Source organism: Mesoplodon mirus (genome assembly GCF_964341445.2).
Source record: "Mesoplodon mirus genome assembly, chromosome: X".
Taxonomy (NCBI): Eukaryota; Metazoa; Chordata; class Mammalia; order Artiodactyla; family Ziphiidae; genus Mesoplodon; species Mesoplodon mirus.
The window spans coordinates 102011732-102036966 of record NC_138981.1 but is presented as its reverse complement, the minus strand read 5'-3'; the positions used below and the strand labels follow the sequence as shown (position 1 = coordinate 102036966).

Sequence of the window (25235 nt, the reverse complement as noted above, 5' to 3'; positions counted from 1 at the left end):
CAGCAAAGCAGCCAAAAATAAATAAATAAATTTAAAAAATTAAATAAAAATATTTTTAAAAACAATTCATAAAGTATAAAATGTGCCTCTGCCACTTTAACCTGGCTGCTTCTTATGTTTCTTAATAAAATGTTAAAAAAATTATTTCTATGGGGCTGCAACCCCTTAAATCTCTCCACTTTTGTTGTTTCTTTCTTTCTTTGGTCTTCACATTCCTTAATTGTGAACATCAATGTGCTTCAGTCCTTGGTTCTCTGGTCTTCGCTTGCTGTATTATCTCCCATCGTCAGTGTGCTTTGGTTCTCACACAGCTACGACTTCCAGATGTGGCTCTCCAACCCTGATCTCTCTCTTTAGATTCAGTTCTGAATTTCTAATGGCTTGATGTTATTTCCATTTCAATAACCTTCTACTTCAAATTCAACACCCATCAAAAACTGCTTTCATCATCTTCCCTGTAAAATCATCCATCCATCATTCTTCTATAATATCCAAACCTGAAATCTCAGCACTACCTTTGACTCTTCTCCTCCCACAGCCAGCAAGTCTTCCTCTTTTCTTCACAGTGTTTCCTGAACCTGTGACTACCTGGGTTTAGACCTGGCTGCTTCACATCTGGACTCTTAGGGCAGCCCGCCCTCCAGACTCTGCCTCCAGCCCCTATCCATCTACCTCTAATACATTTCCCACATAACCGCCAAATTAACCTTTCCTCTTCCTTGCTTTCATCTTGTCATTATCCTGCTCAAAAACCTTTGACAGCAATTCAACATTCTAATCAATGAAGTCCAGACAAAGTTTCCCAAAATCTGACCTCAACTACTACTCTTCTCTATGTGAACCCAATGGCTTAGCGAAAATGATCCATTCACTGTACCCCCAAACATGCCTTATACTTTCCCACCTCTTAACTTTTGTCCCCGTTATCCTCCTCCCTCTGCTAAAATGCCTTCAGGGTGTCTTCACGCTTCAAACCTCTCTCTAATCCTAACTGTCCTCTGTTCTACCTCAGCTCAAAGGCATCTCTCACTTTCAACTCTGCATGGAACATACTGTCTGTATTATTCAAATGGCACTGTCTTGCTTTTCTCCATTTCAAGGAGGTGTATTATCTCTTTAGGTAGACATAAGAGGTCAGGGATCAGCCATATCTAATTATTTTATAGCTTCTATATCACCAAGTCCAAAGCCTTGCTCAGAAGTCAGTGCTCAACAAATATTTGTTGAGTGATTGACAACTGTAGCTGTTTGCTACCCATATGAAGCTTGGAGCAGAAATTTTCCATCTTTAAAATACTTGTAAGCGTCCTCTCCTTAGCTGTTACATTGCTAGCTATATTTTTTACGGAGATTTCTCCAAAGTATGTTGACCGTGATCTGGTTACTGGGAAGGTGATCTGAGGAAGATACATGGTACGTTTCTAAAACCAGACAATAAGAACAGTTCCAGAGATAGGGCTCCACATTCCACACAGGGACATCTTTTCCCTGGGCAGTTTTAATGCTTACAGTTCATCAACCCTTAGTTACCTTCCAAATTAAGTGAGCTGTAATAGTTTTTTTTAGCTGTAATAATTTTTTAATGTAAATAAATTTTAAGAAGTTAAATTTATATAACTGGCAATGCAGGCCCTGGAGTCTTACTTCACTATAATGGACGTCCATCATTCCAGCATCTTCTTTCATTGCTCCTTCTTCATCTATATTGGGAGTAATTTTCTTGAAGGCTGAACATCCATTAGGGAATAACTCTGCGTGAATAAAAACCAGTGAAGTAAATTTATTTTTAAAAAGTGTTTTGTAAATAACAGATAGCCTTACAGGGATTAGTTACCCTTAAAAATAAACACATAGGGCTTCCCTGGTGGCACTGTGGTTGAGATTCCGCCTGCCGATGCAGGGGACACGGGTTCGTGCCCCGGTCCGGGAGGATCCCACATGCCGCGGAGTGGCTGGGCCCATGGGCCATGGCCGCTGAGCCTGCGCGTCTGGAGCCTGTGCTCCACAACGGGAGGGGCCACAGCAGTGAGAGGCCCGCGTACCGCAAAAATAAATAAATAAATAAAATAAACACATATTTTTGTAAGGATCAAAGTCATAAGTGCAATTTTCAGTTACAAAAAAAGAATTTTACAAATTATTTCTATCTACTATACATCCTACCAGTCTTTTTACCAAATGGTGAGCTCAAGTTACTTACAAATAAGCTTCATTCTCTGACTATGCATCATCTTCAATGGCTACTATAGTAAATGTTTTCCTAATGTGATCTAAGAATTGTTATTAACACTTTGATCCTGTGTACGTTTATGGTCTGTCACCTAAACACAGAGAGCATGTACTTTTCAGGTAAACATCAAATGAGCTTTTGTAGTCATCTCTAGTTCCTCATTTCACTGGAGAATTGGAAAAGTGTGTTGTTAGCCTAGCCTAGGACTTGTAAAGACAGGCAAGAAATAAAACAGATGCCAGGGATGAAGCATCCTTAGAGAAACAGGGTGGGGCACTGGAAGAACCAGAGCTTTTGGAGTTAGATAGACCCAGCTCTATCATTAATTGTGTGATTTCAGACATGTTTATCTCTCTAGGACTGTAAAAAGTTCCATCATCTGTAAAATAGAAACAGCAGCTACCTTATAAGAATTCAATGAAATGTAAAGTGTTCAGAACAGAACCTAACATGTAACAAGTGTGCAATGAATTATTATTACCAAACAAAGCTACCAATAAATAAATTAGCTTTCTCAAGATAAAATAATTGCTAGCAGCTCGTATAGTAAGTGACTCTGCAGCTGGACCCCTGGGAAGTAGGAAGTGAGCTCAAGTTGAGAACAGCTGCTGTAGGATTGTGGACCAAATTGCTACTGTCAAGCAAGAGTCTGGGTATAGAAGGTCACGTGGTTGCCCTGCAGATTCTGGACATAGGAACTTGTCCAAACACTCCTGCTCTGGCTGCGTTTACCCCTGTCTAAGGGGGCTGTCATTTTAGAGTTAAGGAAAATTCAGCTTCCTTATAACTGAATCTGCTAGGCAGTGGAAAATGGCTGGCCACAAAGGGGACAGCTTTTGCAATCTATTGTTCTACCACCTCTCTAATAGTGATGCTTAGAAATGATGACCTACTCACGACTAAATATTTGGTAAGCTTCCTGGTGTTAGAGGTTGGGGAAGGAAGAAGGAAGGTTTAAGAAAGTCAAACCTCACATTGAGGAGATTTCTCAGCATTCTGATGGAAAAAAGGGTCATGTATCATGGCTTGGATTTTGCCAACTCTTCTCGTCTAAGTGAATGCTAACTAGACATACATCTTCTGGTAAGACACTTGATAGAAAATGAGTTATCAAGTCAGCATCACACTTCTATGAGAGAGAGAGATGGGATTCTGGTAAGGGAAGATGGGGTTATTCTGAAGCACTTTTTCAAAAATGGGGAAACACATAGGGAGTAGTCAGTGGATTTCTGTTAGGGAAAAAGGAGAGGCAGAAATGAAAATAAGATTTACTTTGACCCAATGGACTTTAGGGCCATTTTCGTTCAAAGAAATTAGGTAATAAAAGGCACTGAAGATAGAGCATGGCATGTTTCATTTCTGAGGATAAGCACACCTAAAATGGTCTGTTATATAGACTGCTAGGGGAATTCTATTCAAAGTGCTGGATCACAACACGATAAGGAGCTGCACCAGAATGTAAATCAATTCATCACTTCCTTCTTCAACAGTCTTTCTATAAAAAAAAAATTCAGCTGAACTAACCATCATGCTCAGTGACATAAGTTGATTTACATTTGGGTTAATATTCCTTATCTTGTCGTGGACCAGTAAGAAACAGTTCTCAGACTGGCAATTGCGTCCGTGGGACACTCTGAGTAGCAGTGCATTAGAAGAACTTTCTGAAATTTAGGAGAAAATGTCCCACTTGATTACCTTTATGAAGTCAAGAGCTAGGCAGTTAAGGAAGAGGGCCCCAAAACTTGACTGAAGCGATAGTGTGGTCCTTAACAAAGAAAAGGGTCAATCCCTGAAGGCCTCAGGCAGCTAGGTCCATGACTGGGGGAAAAATCCTGTCTACGCTGAGGATATTATTACTTTAAGTGATTCCCAAATCTAGGGTTTCTCTAGTAGGCCATGACTTAGGGGAAGACCAAAAGGGGCACACTCCTATGCCTGAGATCAGATGAGACTAAAGCATCTTGGGAAAGAGTCTTCCAGTGTGTACCTTAAGTAGAAGGAGGGTAAATTATGGTTCTTGTCAGAAACAAACAGGTTAATACCTTCTTTTGGACTTTGTTGTGTGTATCATCTGGTGTAAAGACTACTATTATGGATTTTCAGCTTCAGAGTCCACTATTCTTGCTAAGTGTATTATCTTGAGTCCTATGCCTGATGACGTTATCTCTAGCTAGAAAAGCCTATATATCCCCTTGTTTGCTTAAGTTATCAACACCCACCAAACTATCCAATGATCAGAGGACTCTCTTGTTTGTTAGGGTCTTTAAAATGCTTAGGGAAAATTCTGATTCCCTTTAGTCTTGTTTAGTTTAGTCTTGTTTCAGATGAAACAAGTTGCTGAATCTAGGCCAGTGTATATGTCCCAACAGAGGGAGGCACGTGTGTGAGGGCTCTCCCGTAGCCCTATGTAGCATTATAATAACATGGTCTTGGAGGGTCTGCTTTGAGTCTTTCTGGTATGTGACCTGGATTCCTGATTTTGCCCTTCATAGCTATAGCTTCTGTATTCCTGATTGCTGTCCAAGGGAAAGCAAGATGAAAACTGTCCAAGTAGAGACCACTACCTTGAGAACAAATTGTCCCATGAAAAAAGTAGGGAGGAATTTGGACGATGGGAAAGCAGTTCAACCCTTGATGAAGTAAGACTGCTGGTCAGAAGAGGGATAGGAGGTAAGAGCGGAGGGCAAAAAGGGAAAAAGCTGTGATTGGGAAGGAAGTTGGTAAAGAAAAAGCTTTGCAAAACTTAAGCTATCAGAACCTGGGTATAGAGACTTGGCAAAGGGAACATTATCCTATAAGGCATGAAAAGAACAGACTCTATGGGAAATGAAATTCCTTTTCCTGGGGTGCTGGAGGAGCTCTACAGGCCTGAAGCTTTGCTGAACCTCGGATGCTATGAGGTGGTGTAAGAATGCAGACTTGATTCTTGTCTTCCCTGGGGGAAAACAGTTGTGCACTCTCTCAGGAAGAGAAGAGGAAGAGGTACATAAGTCTAGTCTCCAGAGAATGAGATCTAGAACATTTTGAGGTTTTCAGACAAAATAAAAATAAGGAAATTTAGATCTGTTTCTTATTACATATTTTGGGGAGTGGGAGTAACTAACACCTAGTATCACCACTTAGAGGTAACTTAGGGAAAGGGAAGAGAATGATGACCCTTAAGATATCTGGTACAAAGAGCAAGAGCTCTGGCTGCCTGAAAGACGTTTGAGGGTGGCGGTGGGACAGGGAGAACTGCACACCTCCTTCCCCTTTCCCTTTCAGTTCAGGGCCTGAAAAATGAAAAAAAGGATCTAGAAATGGGCCCTCACTGGTGTTCTGTGGTCACCTCTGGAGGCCAGGGGCCCAAGTCCTCGCTCGCTTAGGCAACCACCCAATGAGACAAACTATTTTTTTCCTTAAAAACTCTAAACAGGAAATCATGTGTCTCCAATACGTCAGCTGTAGCATTTCATTCCATCTTGATGAAAAAGAAAGCTTTATAATGACTTCAAGAGAAATGGCATAGGACTTTGAGAAAACAGAAAAATTTTGGCAATTGATACGTCAGAGATTTTGTCTTCATTATCAAGGACACTTGATAGAAAACACAGGGTTCTACAATTGCTCAATTATTTTTGTTAAATAAGTGTGTCTTAAGTATAAATAAAACTTTTTTTTCAGTCCTGCACTCAAACGTCCTTTTATTTACTCTGTGAATATCCAGGTCTTATCTAGATCATGGATTTCTCAGACTGAATGACAGGTTAACAGATTAAGTTTTTAGCTTCTGTTTTAACATCAGTGGTCTACCTGGGTATAATTATCATAGCTGAATCAGCTAATTAGCAAAATCAGGTGTTTTCTATCATTGGCATGATTGAAGCTAAGGGAGGAAATCCTGAGGATTTTACTACTGCCACCATTTTAGAATACGATTTTCTAGTTTGAGTAGAATTTTCCAGGCTTAAAAATAGATGGCACCTATAAATAAATATGTAAACCTCTCCTATATTTAACATTATTATTATTTTTTTTTTTTTGCGGTACGCGGGCCTCTCCCTGTTGTGGCCTCTCGCGTTGCGGAGCACAGGCTCCGGACGCGCAGGCTCAGTGGCCATGGCTCACGGGCCCAGCCGCTCCGCGGCATGTGGGATCTTCCCGGACCGGGGCACGAACCCGTGTCCCCTGCATCGGCAGGCGGACTCTCAACCACTGCGCCACCAGGGAAGCCCTTTAACATTATTTTTTGTTTAAAATCCAAAACATCATTTTTTTCCTACTCAGAGAAGGGCTCTTTGATTTCTGTGAAGGATAAATTCTAAAAAAAAACTTGAAGGTATTATGAAATAAATACTTAAATGACTAGTTAAAAGCACTGTTTCCACTTGTTGAAACATGTCACATTGTTTGGTGTTCAGGCTAGCTGCCTCAAGCTAATGTCCAAAAAACCCCACAGCAATATTTAAGTTGCTATTTTCTCCAATACTATAGTTATAGTTCTAAAGCTTAAGAACTGATAATGGAGATTAATAATTCTTGATTTTTGCTTAGTTTTAAGGTCTTTGCACTTGTGAAAAAAATTCTAAGGAAATATTTTAATATATTTAACTATTTTCAATATATAAAGGGTTTATACTCAGTAGACAAAAAATCTCTTATTTCAGATTTCTACTAATGAAAAAGATGAGATAATATTAACCTGATATACCTGAAAGATACACCTAAAACTTTATTTAGTACCATGTTTAGGGTTCTCATATTTGTTAGTTTTTTGCAACTGCAGGTGTGCAATTTCAATATTTGTTTTTACTGCAATTTCTCAGGCATACCGGTGATGTAGGAAAAAACCCCTCAAACAAGGCCTTCTTTTGATAATTAATCCCATTCTCCATTTTGAAACCACATATGTACTAAAAAGAGAATACTAGAGTATACCAATTTCAAAATATGGATTGCTCAAAAGAAATTCAGTATTAAACAGGAAGTGTTAAATTTAAAATATAAGTAAAATGAATCTACATTTTAGTCATGCTCTCTGGGAAGAAAGATACATAGTTAACTGTAGGAATTCTGGAATTAAAAAACAAAACAAAACATGGTAGTGTTCTCAGGGCCAAAACTGCAGCGATGTGACTCCCACAAGATGGTTTCATTTTGCCCAAATGTTACTCATTTGACTGCCTTCAAGGAAATAGCTTGGCAATTATGATGGATAGCGGGAGATTTCTTTGCAATGTCCATTGCCAATGAATTTTTAAACCTAACTCAACTGTTTTACTATTTAAGTAGTTGTTACAACAGTCAACAATACTAATTTTGGAAAGGGAAGCTTTTAGGCAGATTCCTGAATTAGACTTGCTGGATCCTGAGCCCTTCAAGACCATGACTCCTTTTTGTGGCCCCCTTCCACCCCTGCAACCAGCCCCAGCTCTACTGAGACATAATTGATATCTCACACTGCGTAAGTTTAAGGTGTATGTGTTGATTTGATACATGTATATATTGTGAAATGATTACCACAGTAGTGTTTATCACCACACATAATTCCTTCATTTTTCATGTTCCTTGAAGTCTTCCATTGCTATCTTCACATTTGAAGTAGCAGTTACCTCCAACCAACTTTACTGACTGATTTTAGGAGAGAACAACTTTCCATCTGTCCTGCTAGGGATTCTGAGGCTTTCACAGACCTGCTATGGATACACCTGCTCCACAGTTCTTGCTCCCTCTTATGACAGAATTCTTAAGCGTGTATGTCTTTTCTCCATCATGCAATACACCAGGCCAGGTGCTAACAGCCTCCCATTTGATCTTCCGAGGGTGATTCTAAAGTTCAAGCTTGCGGTCTCTCCCTGGCCCACCGATTCTGGCTGGCTTTCTGCACATGCTCACTAGCCATCTGGCTTCAGGAGCATGCACAGAGATCCAGCTACAGTATGTGGTTGAGGCACATGGAGCACCAGGGGTGCCTGTGGGCCAGCTGGGGGGGATCCACAGGCTAAATATCTCTAGCAATTTGTTGGTGGGCTTTTTGATGGAGTCTGTGATGTGGTTGGTAGGATCTATGTCCCTGTGATGCCCTCTAAGTCCTATCTGCTGCTCTCCCAGCCTCTTCCTGCCCCCCACTCATTCAGTTCATGACTCAGGACTCTCGATGGGGCAAGAGAGAAATGGGCCTCTTTGGCAACATCTGCACTGCTGGGAAAGGCAGTACCCACTCACATGCTCTCACTTTTCCCTGCAGAAGAAATCACGGTGAGAAAGTCTCTCTTGGCACTGAGCTGTGCCACCTTGGGGAAAGGGTGACACGAGTAAAAATCAAACTGTTCCTCTTATCCTCTCCAATGTATTCAAACTTGTATAATTTTTGCTCCAACAGCAATGCTGGAACTTCTCCACTGGACTTCTGGACTTCCCCCAAGGCTCTCTCATCTGTGGGTGATTATCTAAAGACAGTGTTCTCCAGGGGATCCCGGACTGCAGCTGAGAGGGGCTGGAGCCAGCTCATAGGCCACTGCAGGGTCCACAGACAGGACACAGATCTGTCTGCCTATTACCTGATGCATAGGTGGGTAAAATTCCTCCCAGGTCCCTTGGCATGTGGTGCTGGATCCCATAACTCCCACAAAGGCACTTTCGTCCATGTATGGATGCCAAATTGTTGTCGAGATGGGTATACAAACGAGGGACATCTTATAGGGCCATCTTGCTGATGTGCCAACTCCCTTTTAATACCAAGATATTGTTGCACTAAAGTGGCTGTAGAGATATAATTTGTAGGCAGTTGTTGGTAAAGTTGAGGCAGAGAGGGGAAAATAAGTGGTGTGTATTATCCAGGGCTTCTCATAAGCCCTGAGAATTTAATTTGTGGCAGTCTTCCAGGGAGACAGTCTTGGAGAATAAACATTAGGCATCAGGCCTGGCCCTGTACTATTTAACTTATTCTTGTACTCTTAATGAAAGCAGAAGGCAAATGAACAATCCAGTTTTCTTTTAGAACAACTGCTGTTTAACAGTGAATAAGGCTAAAGGTGAACATATTTTTCAGAGCTCAATCATATCACATTCACAGTTGCAAGCTACAAAGATAAAAATTCTTGTGCTAACTGAATTTCTCCCCATCTCTAAGAACAGAAATATCTTACTTTTTCGATGAAGAAACTCTGCAACCAAACCTGCTACATGGACGTAACACATTGCTGCCTGAAAAAGGATGACAAAGAAAGAACTGTCAGATTGCGCTCCGGGGGTTTTGCAGGGTTGTGTTTAGAACAAAGCCATAAGTAGTCACCTCTGAAAAATCTCCATTTTTTATATGGATCTTTGCCATGCTATCAAGCCAGGTTTTCCTGAGCTCTGGGGTACTTGCATAGGACTTGGCTAAGCTATACTGGAGATCAATTAGCATTTCGGGGTCTTTCTCATGCTCCTTCATTTGAGCAGTGGCCATAAGAACAGTACGGATTCTCTTGGTCAAGTCTTTAACTTCTGTGGGAAAAGCAGTTGCCTAATATCAAAACAAACAAAAAAGACATGTTTATCAATATTACCAGTGTGCTCTAAGCCTAGCCATCCAATCCTGGGAATAACACACAACTTTTTCCCCTTGTTAGAGATCTTGGTATTTGGTTCTTGGTTCTTGGCATGTGGCATGCCTAAAGAGTTTTAAATTAATTCTTTAAAATATATCCCACTAGCTCAGGCTTCAAAGGCAATGAGTTTGAGGGCAGTATGTTCATAATACATAAAAGCACGGACTTCGGAGCCAGACTACCTGGCTTTGAACCCCAGCTCCTCCACCGTGAATTCCACAGCTATGAGTGTAATCTATATTCACTTTTATTGTGTAATTTTAGTTACAACAGTAACTAAAAATTGACAGCTTACTATGCACCAGGCAGTGGCCTAGGTGCTTTTACATGTTTTAAATTTTATAACAACCTTATGAATTAAGTGCTATTACAATTCATTTTACCAATGGAAAACCGAGGTACACAGCAGTTAAGTAGTTTGGCCAAAGTCTTGCAGTTGGTAAGTGGTAGAGACAGGATTTACACCCAGGCAGTTTGGCTCCAAAGCTAGTGATCTTAGTCACTCTTCCATATTGACAAGCATACTTATCCCATCTACCAACTACCATATACACTAAGGTGAAAACCATACTGCAAAAATTTCCAGTTATGCAAATAAGAGTTTATGAATCACAGAACACTCTGAAGAGTTTAAAGAGATCATTAACTTCTCTCAAATTGTCTGTACCCAAAAGCACGAAGTTCGAGTTTCCTCTTTATCTTGGGCACTATTAAGGAAGTCCTATTGCTTCCTATTAACCCCACTGGAGTAATCACAATTATTTGTAGGATGCAGAGAAGATGCGTAAGGGACAGGTACAGGGCTTTGGGAGCCTTTCAATGTGAATATAACCAAATGTGGAGAAAATTATTTTTAAAAGTGACTTCTTTAAAGATGACTTTTAAAGATAATTATATATGTAAAGTCTCCTCTTATACATTAATAGAGATTCCATTTACTGGGAGAAAGCTATACTCTGTTGTACTAGAGTTTATTGGTAATGACTTCCCTACCAGAATAAAACTAAGTCATTTCAGAAATGAGTCATGAAAAAAGATTTCCCATCAAGGAGGGCTAAAACAGACCCCATTTACTTTGAAAAAGTTGCTAACCCAACTTTTACATGACATGGAATTAAGGATGGTAAAAACTGGTAAAAATAAACTCTTAGGGTATAAGTAAAAAAATCCTAAATGACATAAGCTTTTTCTGTGCTCATGGGATTAGTTGAAGCATATACTGATCTCCCGAGGAACCAGAACTGGCTGAAAAGCAAACTTTCCCAGCCTGACAATGGCTGGCACTACTCGGTGGTGTTTTCAGTTTCAGCAACATTCCTACGGGAATGTTTTTTTGGTACAAAGATTCGACACATCCCAAACATTAAGTATGCTGTGACTGTGAGCTTTTTTTTCCCCCAGATTTTACACAAATTGTCAAATTATGCTGAAAGATGACTTTTCCCAAGAATGGGGATGATTCCTCGGGGAGGAAAAGTTCTCTATTGGCAAAGGATTCTTCTTCCCTTGTACGCATGCATCACTGAAGATCAGAACCTGCTCTCCATGCAACGAAACAAAAAATGAATTTTCACAGTGTTATAGGTTTTAAGCATATAGCTCGGAAAGAGGAATGGTGGTCAGGGTCTTGGGTTTGGCCTCAGCCAGCTGGTGCCTAAGAATGACAGCCTTGGACTTGGATTTGGCAATAAGTATCTCTGGTAAGCCCCAGTTAACAGATGATCCTTTAAACTCGGAAAATCATCAAATAATGAATCCCTTCTGTGCCCCTCCTTATCTGTTGGAAAGGATCAGGCAGCTGTTAGCTACTCTAATAAGTGAGGTTTTGTGAAATTTCAAACTCAATGCTTAATTAACCAATCTTATAAATGGTAACAACTGTTAAGAACGGACCCATTTCTTTTTTGAGCAAGTTTAAAAATCAAGCCCAGAAAAAATTCGAATCCTATCATAACTATGTATACACAGTATAGCCATTGATCCATCCATTCAAATAATACTGAATATCCGCTGTGTACCAGGCAGTGTTCTAGGTGCTAGAGGCGCAGTGGTGTACAAGACAAAGCTTTGACTTGTGAAGCTCAGATTCTATAAACTCTATACTATATAAAAATTGTAAATCCAACACACAGTTTAACTTGAGGAGTGTAAACTTCCCTGACAGTGAACATAGCTCTAATTTTTTACTTGAAGTGAGAACATACCTTCATAGGTCTGTCACTATTTGCAAAATTACTGATAATGGATAAAGACTCCTGAAATCTCGATCCTCCGCTTAGTGCTACATCAGCTATCAGCTGGCTTACAGCAATGATAATCTGTGGGAAGAAGCAAACACCATTTTTTCAAACGTCTTTTGCACAAATGCTGCTTATTTTCATCATTGTACAAACCCATAAGCACTCATGTGAAATTCTTCTTTTGAAGATCCTACATAGTTCCGTCAGAATCTATTTTCTTCGTACATGAGAGGTTTAAACTCTTCTATTGAAATAGCAACTTCAGAGGTTCCTAATTACAAATTTTATTGGGACTTTTCTTGGTTAGATGTGAAAAACCTTCCAAACTGATGGCACAGCTAGATCTAAAACTGCTTTCATAATTAGTGAACTAATATAATGGTGGTCAGGTCTCTACTTTCAATATGCCTGCTACGTAGTAGCTATGGCAAAGTTGGGAATAAATGACCTTTTTCTTGATGGTTTCTCATTTCTTTTCACTAGTCTAATTCAGTGTGCTGGACTTCCATCTCCAGCGCCTCAGCTCCCTTCTTTGTTTCTGACTAGGGCCTACCTAGTTTAGATAGCAGTATATGTTATGGCATATACATTACATAATGATAGCAGTATAATGTAACATAATGGTGCTTTTTAATTTCTCAGGCTCCTTTGGCTGAATGCCTAAATGATTCAGGCTAAGGTGTTAGTGGCTGGAAGCTTTTACCCCTGATCTGGAGAAGCAAGATACTGTAGGAGCTGAGCGCAGGCTCTTGAGTGAAACTGCTCTAGATTCAAATCTTGACTTTATCCATTATTCACTGAGTGGGTTTGAGAAGGTTAACTACCCCTCCTGTGCCTCACTTTCCTTATTTGCAATATGGGGATGATAACAATACCTACTTTATAGAGCTGTTATGAGGATTAAAGAGATCATAATCACAATACTACTACTTAACCACTTTATTGACCATTTAGAACCTGGTTCTAAGTCTGCACATTTGTTAATTCATTTATATTTGAATAAAGGACTTGAGAAAAATTGATGTTTTAACCCAGAAGAATGGACCCTACTGGGGAATTTCAGATACACCAGAACACTAATTGCAGAAATGTTTTGGGGGAAGGTGGTACTCAAGTGACACCTCTATGAAAGCAAATATTAGACACCCTAACATATGATGCTGGCCCTAGTATCCAAAAGTAACTATATAGAAGATTTTTACAGGAAGCATATACTTCTATCAGATTTTCCCATCACTGATGACGTTTCTAAAAAGGTGCTTATGGCTGTTTCCTCATTTATAATCCAGTCTCCAATAAACAACTGCAATGGGACAGACCATGGCAGTGAAGACAGAAATATGACCAAGCATTTCCCATATTACGAAGAGGGCTACTGAGCCAAGAAGTCCCAATTGTTGTTTAATTCAGAGTTGTTTCATCAGATAAGCTAAAAAAACATGGAGACGTTGAAAAACAAGTGCCACGTACTCAGTGTCTATTATGTGCCAGGTATTTTGTGCCTGGCACCACACACACTTTATTTTTAACCCTCATGATAACCCTGCAAGGTGAAACATACTTGGCCTCATTTTACAGATGAGGCAAATAGTTAAGACAAATTGAGTATCTTGCCTAGGGTCACATAAGTAAGTAAGTAAGTAGAGCTATGATTTAAGCCCAGGTAGGTCCAATTCCAAAGTCCATGCTTTCTACTAAACCTTGAGACTTCTCTCATTTTTTTACTAACTGGGCATGCTGGAACATGAAAAATACAAGTGCTTTGTTTGTTTCTTAATCATCTCGTTTAATCCTCACCACAACCGTACGAGGTAGGTAGGGATATTTACCACTATTTTACATATGAGGCAACTGAGGCACCAAGAGACTAAGGAAGCCTTTGCTAAGGTCACACACAGTGTGTGATAGTCCTGGAATCTGGAATCTGGAATCTATGCTCTTAACACCTATGCTGTAGAGTAGTGCTGTCCAACAGAAATATGATATGAGTCACATGTGTAATTTTAAATTGTCCAGTAGCCACATTAAAAAGTAAAAAGACACAAGTGAATTTTAATTTATTTTACTTACCCCAATATATCCAAAATCTCATTTCAACATAGAGTCAATATAAAACAATTGAGATATTTTACTTCTTTGTACTTAGTCTTCAAAAGCCAATGTGTATTCTATATTTAGAGGAGATCTGAATTCAGACTAGCTACATTTCAAGTGCTAAATGGCCACCTGTGGCTAATAGCTATTGTATTGGATTGGGTAGCTCTAGATCTTGACATAGAGGCTAAAGATTGAATAGAAGAAAGAAGAGGAGCTTTGGTTTTCACTGACCTGTAGATGTGTCCTCAAAAAGGTTTTCCTTTTGGTATACTCAAAGTTGTTTCTCATCAGAAGATACAAAAGTGCAGAGGCTTCATTCCTGGTTGAGCTAATCTTTGATGTGCAGCATTTTAAAACCTCATAGCAAAATGCAGCACACATGTTTACCCTTCCTTTGAAAAAGGCTGAGGGAAACTAAAGAACAGGAAAAACATAAATAAGTATCTGAAAACCCAATCATAAAAGTCAACCAACTATCAAGTGCCTACTATATTCTCACCTAAAACTATGCTGGGTGCGTTGAGGATACAAAATCAACATAAGGCTAGGGCTCCGCTCTGGAGAACCCAAACTAGTTAAAAACATAAAGACCAGCATGTATTAATGACAGAACAATGCAAGTCAGTATACAAGTCTCTACAAAAATGTGAGGTACTGACTCTAAGTGCTACGGATCTAAGAAGAGCTCATAATGGTCTGGAAAAGAAGATAAGTAGGTTCTCAGTAATATGTATTAAATTAATGAATGACTGAAATGATGAATGATTGATGGGTCTCAATTTGGGCCTTAAAAATGGTTCGGACAATCTGCGTTACTTACTCTTTTGCTTTATATTTAAACAGTTCCTTATATTATGAACTTCCAAATGCTGAGAAAATTATACCAGGAATCTATTCAGCAAATAAAGTTGATCTTTAAACAAAATGAGGTATAGATGAAGTGTACACACACAAACATAAACATGTGCATCCTCTATTCATAAACTGTTGATCAAAATACATGTTGGCATAGAAAAAGAGTAAAAAAAGTGACTAATTCTCAAAACAGGCAAGTGGCTGCTACTTTGAGAAATGTATTCACTCTGTTTGTGGAAAATAAACTATACATATAACATAGGCTTATTACAATCTTCCATGCTTACACGTCTAAGCAAGCAAGTAGTAAGCTGCTCCAGGGTACACAATGGATGTTTTTCAGGGAGTGTGAAGCTAGAGGGCCACCCTTTCAAAATTATTTCTTGGGGATATTGAATTTAAACCCATATTATAGGAACCTATCTTCTTTTTATCACCTTAACACCAAGTGCAATGTTATGCAGATAATGAAAGTTTAATAAATGTTTTCTAGTTGGCAATTGAAAGATCTCATCAATAGTCTCACCGGATTAAACCAAAGCTTGTTGGGCAAGATACTCTAGTACGAAAATAAAGGAAGGGAAAGCATAGCTGTAGTGTAGTTAATCCGCTATAAGAAGTCTTCTACTGGAACTTCCCTGGTGGTCCAGTGATAAAGAATCCGCCTTCCAATGCAGGGGACGTGGGTTTGATCCCTGGTCAGGGAACTAGGATTCCACATGCTGCAGGGCAACTAAGCCCATGCACCACAACTACTGAGCTCATGTGCCTCAACTAGAGAGTCCGTGTGCTGCAACTAAGACCCAACGCAGCCAAAAATAAATTAAATAAATAATATTTTTTTTAAAAAAGGAGACATTAATGTGACATCTCCTGACTTAAAAAAAAAAAACAGTCTTCTACCTACATCACTTCTCTGAGTGGGCAATGACCAAAATCATCAATGACCTTGTAATTGCCAATTCCAATGGACTCCCTTTCCACCTTATCTTATTAGACCACTCTGTACTGCATAATAATGCTGAAACTCTTTTCTCCTTTGGCTTCCATGATATCCTTCTCTCCTGCCTTTCTTCCTGCTTCCGTGCCTGCTCCCTCTCATCTCCTCTATAGATTCCTCTTCCATCCCCTTCTATGTTGTTTTTCTCCCTACACTCCAGCTAAACTGGGCCTTGCAGTTTCCAGAATTTCAAGCTCTATCCCAACTCCAGGCCTTTGCATATGCTTGTCCTCCCTAGAATGTTCTTCCTTACACTTTTCAAACAGCTGGCACCTTTTCATATTTCAGGTCTCATTTTAAAAGTGACAAACCTATCTAAAGTAAGGTAACTCCCACAAATCACTATTCTCTATCTCAACACCTTGGTTCCTTCCTAGAACTTGTGACAATTACTGTTTTACTTACTTGTTTATTTTCTGCCCCACCCTCCTTGCCCACTGAAAGCTTCATGAGGGCAGAGACTAGGCTTCCAGGCTACTTTTTAAAGAGATTTCCCCCCACCCGAAACAGTTTTCTTAATAAAAATCTAATTATGGTGCTTTCATGCTCCCTGATGCCTAAAAGATGAAGTCTAACTCCTAAGATGAGGACATAATCATCTGGTCCCCATCGACCTCTTCAGTCTCATCTCTTGCTGAGTCCATACTAAATCCTAACTCCAGTGCTGCAGAGAAACTTTTGCTAAATTAGTGTTTCCCGTCCTTCTCCTGTTCACCCTCAGTTCTCTGTATAGACTTCTTTTAGCCTAATGGTATTTGTGGATGTGCATCAATGTGTGTGTGTTTCCCTCTACTGGACACTAAGTCCTCGGACTGTATCCCTGACACAATATCTGACACCAGTAAGTACCTACCCAGTAACTGTTTGTTAAATGAATTATTTCTGAATCTCTTTCCCTTAGTTTCTCGTAACATGCTTGCACTGAACTCAGTTTTCCATTTATTTCTTTATTCAAAAAATTGTATTAAAGAATGGCAATTTAGGGCTTCCCTGGTGGCGTAGCGGTTAAGAATCTGCCTGCCAATGCAGGGGACACGGGTTCAAGCCCTGGTCTGGGAAGATCCCACATGCCGCGGAGCAACTAAGCCCCTGTGCCACAACTACTGAGCCTGCGCTCTAGAGCCTGAGAGCCACAACTACTGAGCCTGCGTGCCACAACTACTGAAGCCCGCATGCATGGAGCCCATGTTCCGCAACAAGAGAAGCCACCACAATGAGTAGCCCACACACCGCAACAAAGAGTAGCCCCCGCTTGCTGCAACTAGAGAAAGCCCGCGTGCAGCAACAAAGACCCAACACAGCCAAAAATTAAAAAAAGGACGGCAATTTAAAAATAAACCTTCAAGATCACCTAATTTCTATATCAGTTAAACCCCGTAAGTTGCCATACAAATAATGACAAAAAAGTTTTCCATGCTCAGCTATCCTATTACACAAATCGGTTAACTGAATTTGTCTTGTTGGAGTTACACATACCAGAGTGGAGGCCTAGACTGTGCCTTTCCATAATTTTAACTCCATCTTGGTTCCTGATGCTTTTAATTACGTTTAAAAGCTACCAAAACCAGACCAGAAATAAATCTTTGCTATCTGTTTCAGTCATATTTATTCCTAAAAGCCTAGTCTGAAGTTTTAGTTTAGATGAGGTAAGTAGCCTGAAAATTTAGAGCCCACCAATACAATTTGTACTGAAAGGAAGGATTCATTCATCTGAACATGTATTGAGTGCCTACGATTTGCAAGATATCATACAAGGCCCTGGGGTTATAAGACTTGGTCTCTGCTTTCAAGGTGCTTATACATGAGTACCCTCACAGCTTATATATCTTCAGCATGACAGTACTTTAAAAAGAAGCAAAAGAGAAGAAAAACTGGCAGTTGGTAATTTTAAAATGATACTCTTCAGAAAGGAATGACAGGACAAAATAAAAAGCACGTGCTGATTTTAGGGAATGCCTGGTCAGGCTCTCTTTACGTATTTTGCTGTTCTAATATTTACAAAGGCAGGATTTAATGGCTTCCTTATCTGAGGTTTGGAGAGGTCTTCGCAATGATCCCTGTTCCCCCCTTTCCTTCTTGCTATGAAGCAAGGCCACTCGCAGCCACAAAGCTCTTACCTTACTAATGAAAGCTCGCAGTGAGGCAAAGACATGTTTCAGCGACACTTCAGATTGCCCATTTTTAAGAAAAGCAAGATGAATATCAAATACTTTTTTCATTAACGGGTTGTGGCCATCATTATTTAAAAGTTGGCTCTACAAAACATGAAAAAAATTTGTAGAAATAGTTTATGCCGCTCCCCCTAGAATGAGAGAATGGGCTTTACCAACAACCTGTTTATCAAACCACTGCTTGAAAAGTAACAATAAAAAGTTTAACATAATCTAAAATCATCTGTGCCATCTTTCAACTTGGAAATCTCAAAATACTATATAAACTACATCTATACTTAATTCCATAATTTTAAATAGATGAAAAAAAATCTTTTTCCAGTATAACACAGCAAATACAGAACTAGTATGGGAAGAGTATTTTCTATTAACCTAACCATATTGCTCCTCAATTCAGAAATCAGTAAATTAAAAATGGATACAAGGTAACCAGCCTTTGTATTTCTCTGACAAAGTAATATAAGAATTAAGGAAAACATCAATTCCATTTTAAAAGTCCATTATCTAATTTGTTTTTAAGTGTATGTTTAGTATAAGATATCTTTAGCCACTGGTGACAAATTAAACCCTCTATGAGTAGAGATAATAACAGGGATCACAATTGAACAGACTACATAAATTGTTTAAATGTTCCTTGCAAATAGAGATATAAGAGAAACAACAAATTGTAGAGAAATATCTATTGGTTTGTGAACATTTAAAAAAAATGCATTGGTTAACACCTCCAGCCCTGCTCTCCTATCCCTCAAGAAACTAATTACCAGGTTACAACTTGACCAAAAATAACAACAACGAACCAAAACCATATGCAAACCTGTAACAGATTTAATAGTAACCTTGATAGCCAGAATCCCTGAATGGTGTTTGATCTTTGTTAGTCTACTTCTAATAAGCATGGGGTAGTGGTTAGAAGCATGGACTATTGTGATAACTGGCCTAGATCAGAATCCTGATTCTGCTAACTAACCACCTATGTGACATTAACTTCCCTGTGAGCCTCAGTTTCCTCATTTTAAAATGGGAAAAATAACAGTATCTATATCACGAAGCTAGTGTGAGGATTAAAGGTGAGTTCACATTTGTACTTTTAAGTTTATTAAGGTATAATTTACATACCACGGAATTTACCTATTTTAAGTACATGATTCAATTATTTTTGGTAAATTTCCAGAGTTTTGCAACCATTACAACCCAATCATTCCCATCATCTCAAAAAGGTCCTTAGTGCCCATTTGCAGTCCTCTTTTCCACCTCCAGACCCACAACAAAAAAGTGAGTTAATATTTCTAAAGCACTTAAGAATAGTGCCTGACATCTACCAAGAGATGCATGTTAAACAAATAAGAAGTATTTGCATAGGAGGAAGGAATACAATGCAAACCTTGAGACCAAATGTCTTACTTACTGGCACAATAAAAAATGAATTTGGGTTGCATTTAAATCAGAACTTAATACTTCATAAAGGGATTTTGCAGCCTATTTCTTATTAGTATCTAATTCAGTTTTCCTTGATAAGCCTCTTTGAAAAGCACAGGCCAGGTTTCCATAGAAAATCCAGAGGTCTGAAGCAATTAACTGAATTACTTAGAGAAGGGGGGAAGAAAAGAAAAAAAATCTGTATAACTCAGATGAAAAGCCAGCAAGAGTTTTCACTTTTGAGTTCTCCCACTACTGTTACCCTTCATTATGGTTATACAGTCTTTACTTTTCAAAGCACTCTCACGTCCATGATCTCATTTTACACCTTCAACAACCCTGCAAGATAATTGCTTTTAATTTCTTCTTATTTTTTTTTAATCCTAGCAATGATGATTTGTATCGAGAGGCAAGCATCTGAGAAAAACCACCAGGCACCTGATGAGGGAAGCCAGCCAGCCGGCCTGCCTGGACATCATCTGGCTTGACAAGATACCTCATCACAACGGGTGTTTGGATAAACTGACTCAATCATAATTTGGGCTAAAAGTTACTGGATATTTTCATAAAAGTGTGAAAGAAAACTGTTTTTAAACAGGAAAATAAAAGAGAAGGGAAAATCAGGGCAAATTAGTCCAATCCTCTCATTTTATGGATGTGGCACACGAGTCTCAGTGATTTCCCAAGTTCACACAGGAGCCAAACTAGGTCTGCCATCCAAGTTTCCTGACTGCTCACTGGGGGCTTTTATACTATACTAAGCTTCGTCTGACTAATTAGTTTTTGCATAATATTTTCTTTGCAATGATACCGACTGAGTTCTAACTCTTCATGTTTACCTTGAAGCACTGGGTGAAAAATGATATGGTATCTAGTACTGTTAGGGAAACTTCAGTAGCAGTATTGCCTTCAAGAAGTGCCTGATGGAAAATGTCTGCTTCAGTTGTTGCAGAACCTGGGATTTAAAAAAAAAAGAAAATTAAAACTGCCCAACACAGAGATTCACATAACAGTTTTGAATGATTTTCTCCCCCAAAGACTCACAGAGAGAGACAAACACAAAGAAAGCAGGCTTTCAATACCTGCAGACTTAATGAGTTTCACCGTATTTACTCCTTAATCAAATATGGTCTTGGTTAATCAGTTCCACTAATTTTTTACTTCAGCTCTGTATCAACAGCTCTGCAACAAATAATTAGGTGCCCACTTCTTTGGAGACAAGATTTCAGTGATGAACTATGGTGATGTAACCAGGAAATAACGCAGGAGGCATTTTAGGCTGTGCTGTTAATTATGTGTGCAAAAATGAGAAACTCATAGAAATGCAGCTACATTACATACAGTGGCACCCTATGGCCAGATGTTTTCAATGATGCCAATGGATGAGACGTTTTTAAATCAGAAGGAAAACAAAGCATCTGGGCCAACTGAAATACATAGGTTCATTATACTGATATTTTTACAAGTGACAAAGAGCAAAGCTGAAGGCTGTAAGACTTGCATTTTTTTAAAGGTCTTGACTCTATTAGCTCAGGTGCATCTGCTCAAGACATTTGTTTTTATTATTAGCCCTTATCGCAAAGCCAGTTCTGCTGGCTTCCTTTTATGCAACCCCCAAAGGACTATATGGAAATGAACGTTTATCTCACTCTTTGACTTTTTTATTAATATTTGTTTTTCAGAGGATAGTTTCCATTTATATAACCCTGTAGCTTCCTCCTTGTCCTATTCGACTTGTCAATACTTCAACCTGTGTGAAATACATCTTTGTCAATATACTACTTACAGTTCTTTGATTTCTGCGGTCAGCTCAGCATGGATAATCCCTTAAGATCACTGAATGAACAATAGTAACTCTAAACAAATATTATACATACTATTATATTAAGATACCGTTATTTGCATTAAAGTAGGAATAAAGGATACCGAATGTAAAATAATATAAGAACAATAATTCAAAGGGAAAATTAACTTCCTTAATATTGAACTAAGAAAAAAACCCATCATTACCTAAAATTGCTGAAAAATCCATGCATATTTTATCATATTCACATATGATGAAATGACTGTTCATAAACAGAGATATGCAATTGTATCTATGTATGGGAAATGATTACCAACTGTACTGGAGATTTAAGCCAGTACTTCTTTAAGATTAAATAGTATTAATATCTGTTTCAAATGGGTACCCTACACACATTTTTCACTTACTGTGATTAAGTGTAAATGAACTTTCCAGGCTACTAAGATGCTGAAGCCGGGCCTGCATTATTCCTGATCTGTTTCGAAGAGCTGGCATGGTTTGCGATTTTCGGTCTATTCCAAAGTGTTTTGACATCCAGGCATCATGCACCCTAAAATAAATGTTAAAGTTAGGAAATGGAGCACTCTGAGAATACATCTCAACGTTAGATTTCTTAAACTAATAAATGACTAGGTTTCCACATAAACGCTGTGTTATGCTCAGTATTTACTTGGCTTAAATGAGGCATCACTGGAAATTGTATGAAGCTTAATGTATATTTAAAATAGCTTATACTATACGAATACAAGTAATGAATTTAGAGTTTCTTACTTCCCTTCTTCTCCTCAAAAATATCAGAGTAAAGTAGACAACACTCCAATAAGATCCAGTCTTTTCTCAGGAGGTAAGGAAAGGCAAGAGTCAGAGAAAACAGTGAGAGGGATACTTGGAGTTGACGTAAGGTGGAAGAATTCCTGGAGTTAGATGTTTAAGAATGAGTGCCTATCTAATCTGTTTCTGGACCCAAGTTAAACTTGGAGCAGAAATTTTTACTCTATAAACATGTCTATTTGCACATTTTTCTTTATTTTCCTTTAATTTTAAGGTTTCATTAAAAAAAATTACAACCAGGTAATACAGGAATTAAGGAAGAAAAAGAGTTTTTCTATCCTCTAATAAACACAGAGGGCGGGTCAGCAGAATCTTAGAGGTTAAGGTTCATGGTGGTAGTTACCATACCAGTTCTAAACCAGTTCCCAGTGCTGGGAAGACAGTGGAAATTATCCCATGAATTATTAGGATGTTCCAGAGACTCAGCAATAAACCCCATCCAAACAGCCTCTTCAGTTTTTGGAAGTGCCATGGAATTTACTTAAAAAAAGAATTCTATTTGAGCTCCTTTAATGACTAACTCTACCCCTGAAATATATCTTATTGAAGTAAGCAAGTAATCTTTTCCTTACAGTTCCTCAAACAGTTTCTTAAGTATCTATTTCACTAAGACTTACACAGTGAAAAGAAATAAATAATATATAGTGCATGTCCCAATTGCTGTTGGGGATTTCTATTCACGTTAGTAACTGAGGTGAGTATTGACAGGTTGTAGATAAAGGTACAGATCTTACAGTTGTCCTCACTTTACGATTTCCTGCCTTCCCCTTGATCTAGCCCTTTCTCACATCCTTCAGAAGAGACAAGCATCTGTTCTAGGATTAGAACAGAAACTCTGCATATCAGTCTAACTATTACCCTCTGGAAAACTTAAAAAAATGTTCACATCAGATTAATTTCAACTTTGAGTTGAGACGCATTAAATAAATCATGGGTATCTTAACATCAACTCAAAATAAATCATCTAGGTTATACATGGCATAATTAAGACTGCCCTCTGTTGGAAGAGAAGAAAAAAAGTGGAAATTGCAGTGCTATGGGAATTACCTTGCTATGTTTCTTTTCCCCATATATCTAAAGTGAAACAAACATACTCTAGAAAGAAAAACAATAGCATGTTAGTAAGATATTACCATACTTTGCATTTAACAAGTAATATTTTAAAATTTCCTGTGTCACAAAGAACGACCCATTTAAAATCATATTACAATAATATGTTTTGGTATACAAATAACTACTTGCCATATTATATCTTTCTACATTTATTTGCTACAATTACATCAAAACCAAAAAGCTCCATGTCTTCATATACAATTCTAATGACATATTTTTAAAAAAACCATCAATGCAAATCATCCCTTGTGCTTTATAGTGTGTATCACAGCAAAGGTCTCTAGCACAGTCAGTAACACCTAAAAAGGTTCTTAAGCCCTAAAAATTGGGGCAATTGCTATATTTTTTATAATGGCATTAAAATACTTTCTAGTATGGAAAATCTCAAACACATACAAAAGTGGAGAGGACAGCAAACTAAATCCCACATACCCAGCACCCACCAGCTTCAACAATTATCAAGTCATGGCCATTCTTAACTTATACCCCAAACAGGTCCCATGCTCTCCCTCCACACTCCCTACCGCCTTTATTTTTTTAAAGTAAATCCCCAACATCATATATTTTCATTAGTAAACATTTCAATATAATTAGAGTGGTTTTTTTAATCGTAACTTTTATTTGCTGACATTTTCTGCAAAATTTTGAAAGACTTTACTAAGTTTTTATGCATAGATTACCCTCTTTGTGTTTTGGTAGACACACACGATATCATATATGTGTACTATTTATTTAGAAATTTCTTACATTTCATTCTAATTTTTCTTTTAGCTTTCAATAATGACATAAAAATAGCTCAGCATACAATATAGGACAATTTCCAACCTCCACCTAGGAAAAAGGCTAGATGTTTTTCCCTAAGGACCTTGCAATGGAGATATATATATGGAAATATATATATGCATTTCTGAAGTAGGTGGAATTACTCAGCTCTTCATAAGAGTACAAATTCTAAATTCCAACATTTAAGCTGCTCCATTAAGCCAGCATCTGCTCTAAATGAATGATTTAGAACAGCTGATGCCACTTCCAGTTTTCCAGATCACAGAAAGACTCCTGATGGTCTGCAAGGATGCACTATTATTAGCTAGAGTTTTCTATAATATCACAAGTATTTCATCTCCATGTTTTTCTTCTATCTATGTGTGAAGAACCTGCACGTCAGCCTCTAAACTATCAAAATAGTTTAACATTTCCTACATTATTAACAAACATGCTGTTGAAAACAGAAAAGGGGTAATATTTTATTATGTATAAAAATTAAGCTCCCAAAAATAAGAGGAAATTTTATGAAAATAAGTTAATATAACTTACTCTAGAAGTATAAGAATGTTTATGAGCTCCTGGGGAGATACTTTATTCCAGTAAGTTAAGAGTGTATCTGAAAATGGAATGAATAAAGTGTTACATCTTGAGACAGCATAGATCTTACGGCAAATAGCGCAGTGAACTCCGAAGTACCAATAACTTAGTTTCAGCAACCATTAACTCACAGCCAATTCTGTCTCATCTATATCCTCTCCTCCTATCTCATCTCACTGCCCAATACCCACACTGTATTCTTTTGAATTAATTCCAAATATACCATTTAATCTGTAATTATTTCAACTTCAACAATTATTTTTATGTATTGTATAAATGTTCTTTTGGATGGCTTATCATCCCTGAAGACAGAGGAAGGGAAGTAGACCTGGGGTTTTTAATAGGCTTCCTAAAATTTTATACAAGATGGTGCGTTTAAGTACATTTTTCGGAAGGTAGGGTCAAGCACCTTCACCTGCTACTCAAAGGGCTCTGCAAACCAAACAGTCTGAGAACTTTAAATTTTAGAGGAAGAGACTGATAACTTTTTTTCCTCTTTGCCTTTGGATTATCAACCATGAAGTCCTGGCAATATACAAACA

The 25235-nt window shown here is 38.3% G+C and overlaps 1 protein-coding gene across 2 annotated transcripts in view; it reads right to left on the bottom strand.

Annotated features, from left to right (window-relative positions):
* The window catches only part of DOCK11 (dedicator of cytokinesis 11), a 201390-nt gene that overhangs the window by 34533 nt on the left and 141622 nt on the right, over positions 1–25235 (bottom strand). For both annotated transcript variants that reach the window (XM_082610835.1, XM_082610836.1), the window contains 10 exons: positions 24646–24712; positions 23266–23313; positions 21795–21937; positions 20423–20538; positions 18114–18251; positions 14373–14555; positions 12009–12122; positions 9504–9719; positions 9358–9415; positions 1645–1751 (listed from right to left, as the gene is read on the bottom strand). In XM_082610835.1, coding sequence (XP_082466961.1) covers positions 1645–1751; positions 9358–9415; positions 9504–9719; positions 12009–12122; positions 14373–14555; positions 18114–18251; positions 20423–20538; positions 21795–21937; positions 23266–23313; positions 24646–24712 — 1190 coding nt within the window. The remainder of the gene's footprint in view (positions 1–1644; positions 1752–9357; positions 9416–9503; positions 9720–12008; positions 12123–14372; positions 14556–18113; positions 18252–20422; positions 20539–21794; positions 21938–23265; positions 23314–24645; positions 24713–25235) is intronic.